This window comes from Scyliorhinus torazame, unplaced genomic scaffold (assembly GCF_047496885.1).
Source record: "Scyliorhinus torazame isolate Kashiwa2021f unplaced genomic scaffold, sScyTor2.1 scaffold_398, whole genome shotgun sequence".
Classification (NCBI taxonomy): domain Eukaryota; kingdom Metazoa; phylum Chordata; class Chondrichthyes; order Carcharhiniformes; family Scyliorhinidae; genus Scyliorhinus; species Scyliorhinus torazame.
The window spans coordinates 36,599-50,053 of record NW_027308125.1 but is presented as its reverse complement, the minus strand read 5'-3'; the positions used below and the strand labels follow the sequence as shown (position 1 = coordinate 50,053).

The following is a 13,455-nucleotide window of genomic DNA, read 5'->3' as shown; positions in this document are numbered from 1 at the left end:
AGCTCCCTCTACACTGTCCCCATCAAACACTCCCAGGACAGGGTCAGTACGGGGTTAGATACAGAGTAAAACTCCCTCTACACTGTCCCCATCAAACACTCCCAGGACAGGTACAGCACAGGGTTAGATACAGAGTAAAGCTCCCTCTACAATGTCTCCATCAAACACTCGCAGGACACGTACAGCATGGGTTAGATACAGAGTAAAGCTCCCTCTACACTGTCCTCACCAAACACTCCCAGGACAGGTACAGCACAGGGTTAGATACAGAGTAAATCTCCCTCTACACTGTCCCCATCAAACACTCCCAGGACAAGTACAGCACAGAGTTAGACACAGAGTAAAGGTCCCTCTACACTTATTCCATCAAACACTCCCAGGACAGGTACAGCATGGGTTCGATACAGAGTAAAGCTCCCTCTACACTGTCCCCATCAAAACTCCAAGGACAGGTACAGCATGGGTTAGATACAGAGTAAAGCTGCCTCTACACTGTCCCCATCAAACAATCTCAGGACAGGTACAGTACAGGGTTAGATACAGAGTAAAGCTCCCTCAACACTGTCCCCATCAAACACTCCCAGGACAGGTACAGCATGGGGTTAGACACAGGGTAAAGCTCCTTCGACACTGTCCCCATCAAACACTCCCAGGACAGGTACAGCATGGGGTTAGATACAGAGTAAAGCTCCCTCTAAACTGTCCCCATCAAACACTCCCAACACAGGAACAGCACGGGGTTACATACACCGGAAAGCTCCCTCTAAACTGTCCCAATCAAACACTCCCAGGACAGGTACAGCACGGGGTTAGATACAGAGTAAAGCTCCCTCTAAACTCTCCCCATCAAACACTCCCAGGACAGGTACAGCACGGGGTAGAAGCAGCGTAAAGCTCCCTCTACACTGTCCCCATCAAACACTCCTAGGACAGGGTCAGTACAGGGTTAGATACAGAGTAAAGCTCCCTCTACATTGTCCTCATCAAACCCTCCCAGGACAGGTACAGCATGGGTTTGATACAGAGTAAAGCTCCCTCTCCATTGTCCCCATCAAAATTCCAAGGACAGGTACAGCACAGCGTTAGACACAGAGTAAAACTCCTTCTACACTGTCCCCATCAAACACTCCCAGGACAGGTACTGCACAGGGTTAGATACAGAGTAAAGATCCCTCTGCAATGTCTCCATCAAACACTCGCAGGACAGGTACAGCATGGGTTAGATACAGAGTAAAGCTCCCTCTACACTGTCCTCATCAAACACTCCCAGGACAGGTACAGCACAGGGTTAGATACAGAGTAAAGCTCCCTCTACATTGTCCTCATCAAACACTCCCAGGACAGGTACAGCATGGGTTCGATACAGAGTAAAGCTCCCTCTACACTGTCCCCATCAAACAATCTCAGGACAGGTACAGTACAAGGTTAGATACAGAGTAAGGCTCCCTCTACACTGTCCCCATCAAACGCTCCCAACACAGGAACAGCACGGGGTTACATACAGCGGAAAGCTCCCTCTAAACTGTCCCCATCAAACACTCCCAGGATAGGTACAGCACTGGGTTAGATACAGAGTAAAGCTCCCTCTAAACTTTCCCCATCAAACACTCCCAGGACAGGTACAGCACGGGGTTAGATACAGAGTAAAGCTCCCTCTACAATTTCTCCATCAAACACTCGCAGGACAGGTACAGCATGGGTTAGATACAGAGTAAAGCTCCCTCTACACTGTCCCCATCAAACACTCCCAGGACAGGGTCAGTACGGGGTTAGATACAGAGTAAAACTCCCTCTACACTGTCCCCATCAAACACTCCCAGGACAGGTACTGCACAGGGTTAGATCCAGAGTAAAGCTCCCTCTACACTGTCCTCATCAAACACTCCCAGGACAGGTACAGCACAGGGTTAGATACAGAGTAAAGGTCCCTCTACACTGTCCCCATTCAAACACTCCCAGGACAGGTACAGCACAGGGTTAGGTACAGAGTAAAGGTCCCTCTACACTGTCCCCATTCAAACACTCCCGGGACAGGTCCCTTACATTTACTGATTTTTCAGAGACTCACCGTGGGAACCAACTGGGATCTCCTCGAAAGAAACCATCGTCTTTTGCAATTGATTTGCCTCCAAATGCCATCAGTGTTTGCTGAACAGCTGGTAAATTTTTAGCTGTAAAAATAAAAGAGAAGCATTTATTTCTGTCTGTTACTGCTCGTCAATAAACAGGACTTACCCAGCCCCTCTCGAGCCTGTTACACAGGAACAGGAGGAGCCCATTCAGCCCCTCTCGAGCCTGTTACACAGGAACAGGAGGAGCCCATTCAGCCCCTCTCGAGCCTGTTACACAGGAACAGGAGGAGCCCATTCAGCCCCTCTCGAGCCTGTTACACAGGAACAGGAGGAGCCCATTCAGCCCCTCTCGAGCCTGTTACACAGGAACAGGAGGAGCCCATTCAGCCCCTCTCGAGCCTGTTACACAGGAACAGGAGGAGCCCGTTCAGCCCCTCTCGAGCCTGTTACACAGGAACAGGAGGAGCCCATTCAGCCCCTTTCAAGCCTGTTACATAGGAACAGGAGGAGCCCATTCAGCCCCTTTCAAGCCTGTTAAACAGGAACAGGAGGAGCCCATTCAACCTCTCGAGTCTGTTATACAGGAAAGGAGGATCCCATTCAGCACCTTGAGTCTGTTACACAGGAACAGGAGGAGCCCATTCAGCCTCTCTAGCCTGTTACACAGGAACAGGAGGAACCCATTCAGCCCCTCGAGCCTGTTACACAGGAACAGGAGGAACCCATTCAGCCCCTCGAGCCTGTTACACAGGAACAGGAGGAGCCCATTCAGCCCCTCGAGCCTGTTACACAGGAACAGGAGGAGCCCATTCAGCCCCTCGAGCCTGTTACACAGGAACAGGAGGAGCCCATTCAGCCCCCTCCGAAGGATAGGGCAGACGCCGCGGAGGTCAGGAAACACCGGGCTCCACGCGGGGGATCTGGCAAATGTGAGTTCTTATTGCTTTACTGACTGACTCACCCCTCCCACTGACCACATGTCCATTCCCCCACAGGCCCTCCAGCCGACGGCACTGGCCCGTCCCGGGCGGCCCCCTCTCCTGTCTCCCAGGAGACCACCTCGGAGGAGAGCTCCGAGGATGCAACTGTTGCAGTCGCGAAACAGCTGTCACCCCCACCCTCCGCCAGCGCAGATACACACACCTCGGTGGGAAATGTTCCGGGACCCAATCTGGTGAGCACCACACTGCTGCTGATGCACATCAGGCGGAGGCAGGAACCCCCAGGAGAGACAGCAGTCGGAGAGCTGCTGGATCCCAGGGCCCAGCTGGGTCCCAGCCTGATGCTGAGCCTCTGGAACAGGGTTACCCGGAGCTGATGGGGACGATAGGGAGCGGCCGGGACATCCAGAGGGAGACGCAGCAACACCCCAGCAGATCCATAGCCGATTGGAGGAGTCCCAGAGGCTATGGGCGCCGGCAGTGAGTGGCACCGAGGCCAACACTGCCAGGGTGGCGACCGCAGGGGAGAGCCTGGTGCACGAGGTCGGCACCATGAGTGAAGGTGTCCAGGGCGCCGCGCAGTCGGTGACGGCCATGGCTGAGGGTCTCGGCAGAATGTCCGCCTCGCTGGGGGATGTGACCCAGTACCAGGCCGACCTTGCTGAGGTTCTGCGGGACACGTCCCGCTCTCAGACGGGAATGGCCGAGGGGCTGCGGAGCTTGTCCCAGTCGCAGGTGGGCATTGCTGAGGGACTGCAGAGCATGGCCCAGCCGCCGAGGAGCATCGGCGCGGGCGTCGACACGATGGTGCGGACCATGGGGACCCACCGGGGCTGGCAGAGCCAGATGATGCAGGGGCAGCCGGGGCTCGAACCCGCCGTGCCCCTCCGCCCCACGGTGAACCCCCAGGACCCAGTGGGCACCGAGCGGGAGGAGGTGACACTGAGAGCCAACCCAGACTCGTCCCATCGGGCGGCGATAGGGCCCCCAGCCCTCCCGAGTTCCACTCCGCTGATGGGGCTTGGGGTCAGCACTCGGGACAGGGCGGCACGGCTGCGCGTGTGCCGTCGGCAAGTGAGCCCGGCCCCAGAGGACGCCCACCAGGGGCATCGAAGGCCACGGGGCGAGGTAAGCAGCTGGCTGCCTCCAGCTCAGATGTGCGTCCTGGGGACGCACCTAGACGTAGCGGTAGAGGTCGGAGGGCAAAGGATGTTGAGCACCATTGAGGGCGGTGGGGATGGGGGGGGCGGCACTATCGGGAATGGGATGTCGTGCAGCACATTAAACAACTTTTTTTACAAACATGACGTCTCTGTCACTTTCTTACCTAATACGGGCTGACCCCCGGATCTTTTGCCTATCTCTCCAGGCAACCTCCCCCGCTCCCCGTGGCACTCGCCCCACATGCCGGCCATGGTCGTGTCCCAGGAGCTGTGTCCCATCCCCTGGGTGTTCGGATATTGGCTGCTGCGTGTGTGATGTTGCCTCTCACACTGTCCAGCCATCAAGGTGCGATCGGAATGCTAGCCAGTGACCCCCACCTGCGACGTGGCCCGTCCACCCACGGGAATCGACTTGGCATCTGCAAAGTGCTCCCTCAGCCGCGATTGCCCACTCCCTATTAGCGGCAGCCTTCAGCCGTGCAGCCTGAGGCCCCGGGGTTGTGGGTGATCAGTACGGCAGGCGGGCGGGGACAAGGGTTGCCCCCGGAATGGTGTTGGCATCCAGGGGTTGGCATGGTGGTGCCACGAGCCCCCCCCGCCCCCACCCTCCCATGGCGGCCTACCCCCTGCAGAGGATCCCCCCACCCCCGGGTGAGGGCCCCCCGCCGAGTACCGGGATGGCAAGCCCCGCACCGCCGGGCTTTCTGCCCGTGAGCAAAGATGGCTGCTCACCTCCTCGGCTCCCCACCCTTCTGCCAAGTTCACATTTTTCAAAAGGAGTACCGGTCAGCACCAGAGGAGGCCGCTGGGTGTGGGGTGGCTCCGTTAATTGTCTAGAAATGAGGCTGAATTAGTGCTAATTGGTTTCTCGCCACGCTACGGCAAGGCCCTGATTTCGCTTGGTACAGCGGGCTGGTCGCACTGCAAACTGTTTGGCGCCTGGTACGCTTCTTGATTTTGGCTTTCCCGCTATTCACTGGCCTCGTTACGCCCTAGCGCGAGCGTTACGAGAGCGGAGGATCGCGCCCACAGTCACTCCTCGTATGATAGTCCCGCCGTCCCAGGAATCAGCCGGGTAAACCTTCGCTCCACAGCAAGGACATCCTTCCTCAGATAAGGACGGAGAACTGCGCACAATACCCCAGGTGTGGCCTCACCAATGCCCGACACAATAACAGTAAAACATCCCTGATCCTATACTCAAATCCTCTCACTATGAAGGCCAACCATTTCCCGTCTTTACCGCTGCTGTACCTGATCGCTTACTTTCAGGACTGATACACGAGGACACCAAGGTCTCGCTGAGTAACCACCTCTCTCATTTTACAACCATTCAAATAATAATCTGCCTTCCTATTTTTGCGACCAAAGCGCATAACCTCACATTTATGCACATTATACTGCCATGCATATGCCCACTCACTCAGCCTCTCCAAATCCCACTGATCCATCTCTGCATCCTCCTCACAGCTCACCCTCTCACCAACTTTGTATCATCTGCAAATTTGGAGATAATACATTTAGTTCCCTCGGCTAAATCACTAATATATAATATGAACAGTTGGGGTCCGAGCACAGATCCCTGTGGTACCTCACTAGTCACTGCCTGCTATCAGAAATAGAACATTTATTCCAACTTTTTGCTTCCAGTCTGCTAACCAGTTCTCTATCCATCTCAAGACACTACCTGTAACCCCATGCGCTTTAACTTTACATAGCAATCTGCTATGTGAGACCTTGTCGAAAGCCTTCTGAAAGTCTAAATAAACCGCAACCACCGGTTCTCCCTGGTCAACACTACTAGTTACATCTTCAAAGCAGTTCCCTGTTTTCTCTCTGCCTCCGTTTCTGAATAGCAGGGGTATATTAGTTGCCCTCCAGGGGCGGCGCAGTGGTTAGCACTGCTGCATCACAGCATCGAGGACCTGGGTTCGATCCTGGCCCTGGGTCACTGTCCGTGTGGAGTTTGCACATTCTCCCCGTGCCTGCGTGGGTCTCACCCCCACAACCCAAAGATGCGCAGGTTACGTGGATTGGCCAAGCCCCTTAATTGGGGAAAAAAAAATGAATTGGGTACTTCAAATTAAAAAATAAAATATATTCGCGGCCCTCCAATCTGTAGGAACCATTCCAGAGTCCAAAGAATTTTGGAAAATGATCACCAATGGATCTACTATTTCTAGGGCCACTTCCTTAAATACTCTGGGATGAAGATTAAGAAGCCCTGGAGATTTATCCCGCTTCAATCATATTCATTTCCCCAAAACCATTTCTCTATTAATACTAATTTCCTTCAGCTCCTCACTAAATGTTATGTTTCTCAGAACTTTCATGTCTTTCACACAAGCAAAGTACAAATTTAGTTCCTCAGCCATTTCTTTGTTCCCTGTTATAAAGTCTCCCATTTCTAACTGTAAGGGGCCTACATTAGTTTTTAATTAATCTGTTTCTCTTTACATACCTATAGAAACTTATACAGTCAGTTTTTAGGTTCCCCGCTAGCGTACTTTTCAAATTGTATTTTCCCTTCTCAATCAATCCCTTGGTCCGCCTCTGCTTAATTTTAGCCTGTTTCCAATCCTCAGGTCTATTGTTTTTTGTTGCTCATTTGAAAGCCTCTTCTTTGAATCTAATACTATCTCTAAATTCCCCTGTAAGCTATGGTTTGGCCACAGTTCCCTTTCTACTCTTGAGCCAAATAGGAATAAACAACTTTTGGAGTTCGCCGATTTGCTCCTTGATTGCCTTCCATTGTCTGTCCGTGCCCTGTAAAGCTATGTCCTACTCATAACTCTGGAAAGATGAATTGTACTCAGTGTGGAACCTTCTGGAGCTAACGCTTCTTTTAAAAATAATAGAGAAAATGATGCGTTGCCCAGGGTTATCTGATTTGGTTTGTTGATTCATAATCACCCCGCTATCTGGAGAGGATGAAGAGATGTCGTGACCATCTCCGCAGGCCACCCACCAGACTTGGTTGTCTTGTGCCAAGGCAAAGGCAATGATTGTCTTAACCTTTCGCCCCCACCCTCAAAAAAAAAAAACAGGGTTACTGCCTTCAAACAAAGCCCCAGGTTGTGGTTCGCCAACTATGGTGATTGTTCCTTTAAGGGCGACACAGCAGAGTAAGGGTCACCTCGCCTGGGTGACCAATCGGGACTCAGAGTGTGGAATCGCCCCATGGTGAGAGAGGCTCCGAGGCACAGGCATTTTGGGAGCTAGCTACAGCCATGTGGCTGCTGTACAATTCTCAGTAATAAATAACCTTTGTGTTCACTAATGAAGTCTGCAAAAGTACATTGTTACATCTGGCGACGAGGATGAATTATCCTGATGCTGCCTCTGACCCGACACCTATGAGTGTCCTGTTTCAATTGAAGTCATCAAAAAAAAAGTACTCACCAGAATACCTCTCTTTGGCCCAATAGACCCATTTGCCTCCTCCACAGCGGACTGGGCGCAATATGTTGAGCACCTTGGGTATTATTTCCAAGCATACGAAATAGGGGAGGAGGCGAAACCCAAAGCAATTCTCTGACCTATAACCACAGAGTCATAGAATTTTACAGCACAGAAACCCGCCCTTCGGCCCATCCTGTCTGTGCTGGCCATCAAGCGCCAATCTACTAAGGCGAAAGGTTTCTCCCTATCTGCCCTATCTATGCCCTTCATCATTCTGTGCACTTCAGCCTTCTCTGCTCTAAGGAGAACAATCCCAGTCTATCCAGCCTCTCCACATAGCTGAAACGCTCCAGCCCAGCAACATCCTGGTGAATCTCCTCAGCACCCTCTGTCGTGCAATCACATCCTTCCTATAGTGAGGTGACCACAACTGCGCAGAGTTCTCCAGCTGTGGCCGAACCAGAGTTTTATACAGCTGCTTCATAACCTTCTGGCTCTTATATTCTATGCCTTTGCTAATAAAGGCTAATAATCCGATATGCCTTCTTAACCACCTTACCTACCTGTCCTGCTGCCTTCAGAGACCTACGGACATGCACCCTAAGGGCGACACGGTAGCACCGTGGTTAGCACTATTGATTCACAGCGGCAGGGACCCGGGTTCGATTCCCGGCTTGGGTCACTGTCTGTGCGGAATCCGCACGTTCTCCCCATGTCTGCGCGGGTTTCCTCCGGGTGCTCCGGTTTCCTCCCACAAGTCCCGAAAGACGCGCTGTTAGGTGAATTGGACATTCTGAATTCTCCCTCAGTGTACCCGAACAGGCGCCGGAATGTGGCGACTAGGGAATTTTCCCAGTAACTTCATTGCAGTGTAATGTAAGCCCACTTGTGACACTAATCAAGATTATTATTATAGATCCCACTGTGGCTGAACGGCCACCTAAGATGGCGTCCTGCAAAGGATGCTGGGAAATGTAGCCAAGTAAAGGACAAGCAGGCTGCAGTTTAAATAAACATTGATGAGCAAGCTACAGCCTAGACGTCACAATACACAGGAAAAAGGCTGGCCATCCCAGGAACACTAGAACTATCCTGTTTAGCAGACACAGTGACACTCATACTCCTTATTTGAAAAGCCGACATGCCCCCAACACCTGCAGGCATGGCCTTTGAGGGCCCACCCCGAAATTGGTGTGGCAGCCCCTGATTGGACTTGATCGATCAGGGTGATCGAGCCCTGATCAACTGAGTATACGAGCCAGGGCCCGCCCAAAAGGGGGCAAAGACCTCTGAAGGTAAAGGGTGCCGCACCACCTGAGAATCTCTGCAGCAGCGTGCAACAGAACACCACAACGGAGATCTTCACCGGCCACGGCGAAGAGGATCATCACGCCACCAAACAGAATGAAGACCACAGCCAGAGCCTCAGACCAGACCGAGGTCCGGACATCGAGGACGACAGAGACCAGATCACGGTTAAAGGCCAACATCTGTATGGGTACTTGTCAGACACTCAAAGTCAAGATTTGGTGTTGCACTTTAACGTTCTGGGGTATAATTTAAACTGATAAGTGTGATCGATTGCTAACCAGTGTGAATAAAGACTATTGATTTGAAATGAAGTCGACTTGTCCACCGAACACGGGTTAAAGACACACTGTGCGCAACATCTCTGATCCTCTGTACCGTTCATTGTGTATTCCCTTGTCTTGCTCGTCCTCCCAAAATACATTACCCCTCGCTTTTCAGGGTTAAGTTGTATTTGCCATTGTTATGGCCGTCTAACCAGCCCGTCAATATCATCCTGTAATCTGAGGCTTTCCTCCTCGTTGTTTACCACACCACCAATTTTGGTGTAATTTGGAACCCCACATTTCTGTTGAGATCATTAATGTACACTACAAACGGCAAGGGACCCCGTACCGATCCCTGGGGAACACCACTGGACACTGGTTTCCACCCACAAAAAACAATCTTCGACCGTTACCTCCTGTCACTGAGCCAATTTTGGATCCAATTTGCCAAATTGCTCTGGGCCCCATGGGCTCTTACCTCCTTGATCAGTCTCCCCTGCAAGGCCTTGTCAAACCTTATTTGCAGTCGTACAGCCCTAAGCACACCCGACTGCATAATCATTTCCCGAGCTTGTGATTTAGTGAAGGCTCAGTTACAACCTCAATCCTCAGTCGTATTCAAGAGATTCAACTTTAATTCGAGCATGATTTACATTGCTAAACTCCAACAATTATCAGTGTTTTGTGATTTTGGGAGCCCCCCTTAAATGACATGTTACAGGATAGATTAGTCTGTGGCGGAGCCCCATCAGCTAAGCGGCCACGCAGAAATGGCTGGAAACCTGCTTTTGGACCTTTTTATTCAAGGCATATTCATTGAAACAAACAACGGCAGAAGAAAAATCATACATTATAAATAACCAAAATCCACTCCCCCCCCCTGCTCCCCCAATATCGCCCCCTTCTCCCATCATGCCTTCCCCAGTTAACCCCTCCCCCCCCTAGTTCCTTCCCCCCCACACTTTGCAGACATAGAACATAGAACAATACAGCGCAGTACAGGCCCTTCGGCCCACGATGTTGCACCGAAACAAAAGCCACCTAATCTACACTATGCCATTGTGCCATTATCATCCATATGACCTCTCAAACCTCCTTATAGAAGTCAATAAATGGCTTCTACCTCCGAGTGAACCCATCCACCGACCCCCTCAAGATGAACCTGACCTCTAGCCTCAGGAATTCTGCCAAGTGGCTCACCCACGCACCCGCCTTTGGTGGCTCCAAGTCCCCCCACCCAAGCAAAATCCGTCTCTGGGCTATCAGGGAGACATCCTAAGCACCATTACCGACGGCTCTATCGCCAAAGAAAGAACAATGGGGAGAGCGGGCACCCCTGCCTCGTCCCCCGATGCAAACCAAAATATCCCAAACTCACTCGGTTCGTCTGCACACTTGCGACTGATGCCTTGTACAGCAACCGGACCCAGTCCACAAACCCCTGCCCGAATCCAACTCGCCCCAGCACCTCCCACAGATATTCCCATTCCACCCGGTCAAACGCCTTCTCCGTATCCATTGCCACTGCCACCTCCACCTCCAGCCCCTCCGGGGCCATTATAATTACAATGGGTAGCCTTCTAACATTCGCTGGCAACTGCCTCCCTTTCCCGAAACACGTTTGATCCTCGCCTATTACCCCTGGGACACAGTTCTCGATTTGCGAAGCCAACTGGCATTACCCAGCCAGTTCAGTTGTTGGAATGGGCAGCGCCTACAGTCCCCGTATTGAAACCGGACAAGACCATCTGCATTTGCGGCAATTTAAACTAACAGTTAATCAGGTGCCAAGCTGGATAAATGTCCACTTGCGAGAACTGACAGTTTCCGAGGAAATGAAATTCACAGCACTCATCCCAGCATTTCTAAGATGAAGAAGCTTGCTAGGGGTTATTAGTGGTGGCCTGGTATTAATGCTGCTATTGAGAAGCTAGTCAAGCACTTTCAATGGTGCCAACTGCAACAAAGGTGTACCCATGGGAATGGCCAGGCCGGCCAGGGGTGCGAATCCATATCAATTATGTTGGTCCATTCCTGGGCACAATATTTTTGATGGACATTATTGAGGTCAAGTCACCTACATCACAGGCTATCATCAGAAGATTCCGGCAATGATTTTCAACTCACAGATTACCTGAAGTCATGGTATCGGACAATGCATCAATATTCCCACGAGCTGAAGTTTCAAAACTTCACCCCTCTCAATGGTATGAAGCATATTAGACCTGTGCCTTATCACCCAGCATCAATCAGACTAGCTGAGAGAGTGTCCAAAGTTTCAAGTCTGGCCTAAAAAAAATGTCAGGATGAACCTCAGGGTCCAAAATCTCACGGTTCCTCCTTAGCTATCGTACCTCTCCTCATGCAACAACGGGAGTTCCACCCGCAGAATCGCTGTCATCCCACAATGAGACTGAACCCCGTGTGACCAAAGTTTCCAGGGAGGGTCGAAGCCAGCCAAAGTAATCAGAAAGGAAGCCATGGATCACATCGTACAGCAATGTCATTTACGATAAATGAAGCTGTATCCTCGATAAACTTCGGTCGTGGATCAAGTTGGATCCCTGGAATTGTTGGGTGGGATTCTCTCAGCCCGCGCCGGTTCGGAGGATCAGTGGGCCGGGTGCGATTCGCGCGCCGCCGCCCCGACGCAGGTCCACCAACTCTCCGGTCACCGGAGAGTCGGCGCAATTGGTGCCGGGATGAGCCGAGCCGCCAAGAAAGCCCGAGTCCCGCCAACGCCGTTCACGTGTGATCTTACCCGGCGGGACCTCAGCGTCCATCCTGTCGGGGGCGGCCTGGTGGTGGGGGAGAGGCGGTCCGACCCTGGGGGGGGGCCCTCCTCCGTGGCCTGGCCCGCGAACGGGGCCTACCGATCGGCAGGCTGGCCTCTTTTACTCCGCGCTGGCCGCTGTAGCCCTACGCATGTTGCGTCGGGGACGGCACGGAGAAGGAAGCCAGCATGCATGGGCGAGTTCGTGCCGGTCGCAGCGCGCATGGGCGAGTTCGTGCCGGTCGCAGCGCGCATGGGCGAGTTCGTGCCGGTCGCAGCGCGCATGGGCGAGTTTGTGCCGGTCACAGCGCGCATGGGCGAGTTCGTGCCGGTCGCAGTGAGCATGGGCGAGTTCGTGCTGGTCGCAGCGCGCATGGGCGAGTTTGTGCCGGTCACAGCGCGCATGGGCGAGTTTGTGCCGGTCGCAGTGAGCATGGGCGAGTTCGTGCTGGTCGCAGTGCGCATGGGCGAGTTCGTGCCGGTCACAGCGCGCATGGGCGAGTTTGTGCCGGTCACAGCGCGCATGGGCGAGTTCGTGCCGGTCGCAGTGAGCATGGGCGAGTTCGTGCTGGTCGCAGTGCGCATGGGCGAGTTCGTGCCGGTCGCAGTGCGCATGGGCGAGTTCGTGCCGGTCGCAGTGCGCATGGGCGAGTTCATGCCGGTCGCAGTGCGCATGGGCGAGTTCGTGCCGATCGCAGCGCGCATGGGCGAGTTTGTGCCGGTCGCAGCGCGCATGGGCGAGTTCGTGCCGGTCGCAGTGCGCATGGGCGAGTTCGTGCCGGTCGCAGCGCGCATGGGCGAGTTCGTGCCGGTCGCAGTGCGCATGGGCGAGTTCATGCCGGTCGCAGTGAGCATGGGCGAGTTTGTGCCGGTCGCAGTGAGCATGGGCGAGTTTGTGCCGGTCGCAGTGAGCATGGGCGAGTTTGTGCCGGTCGCAGTGAGCATGGGCGAGTTCGTGCCGGACGCAGCGCGCATGGGCGAGTTCGTGCCGGTCGCAGCGCGCATGGGCGAGTTCGTGCCGGTCGCAGCGCGCATGGGCGAGTTTGTGCCGGTCGCAGCGCGCATGGGCGAGTTCGTGCCGGTCGCAGCGCGCATGGGCGAGTTCGTGCCGGTCGCAGTGAGCATGGGCGAGTTCGTGCCGGTCGCAGCGCGCATGGGCGAGTTCGTGCCGGTCGCAGCGCGCATGGGCGAGTTCGTGCCGGTCGCAGTGAGCATGGGCGAGTTCGTGCCGGTCGCAGTGCGCATGGGCGAGTTCGTGCCGGTCACAGTGCGCATGGGCGAGTTCGTGCCGGTCACAGTGCGCATGGGCGAGTTCGTGCCGGTCGCAGTGAGCATGGGCGAGTTCGTGCCGGTCGCAGTGCGCATGGGCGAGTTCGTGCCGGTCGCAGTGAGCATGGGCGAGTTCGTGCCGGTCGCAGCGCGCATGGGCGAGTTCGTGCCGGTCGCAGTGCGCATGGGCGAGTTCGTGCCGGTCACAGTGAGCATGGGCGAGTTCGTGCCGGTCGCAGCGCGCTTGGGCGAGTTCGTGCC

At 53.9% G+C, this 13,455-nt stretch overlaps 1 protein-coding gene across 1 annotated transcript in view; it reads right to left on the bottom strand.

Moving 5' to 3' along the window:
- Window positions 1–13,455, bottom strand: part of LOC140406273 (transgelin-2-like) — a gene marked incomplete at its 5' end in the record, with an annotated part of 51,928 nt that overhangs the window by 20,741 nt on the left and 17,732 nt on the right. Inside the window, one exon of the mRNA XM_072494383.1 lies at window positions 2,069–2,171. Within this exon, the coding sequence (XP_072350484.1) occupies window positions 2,069–2,171 (103 nt within the window). The remainder of the gene's footprint in view (window positions 1–2,068; window positions 2,172–13,455) is intronic.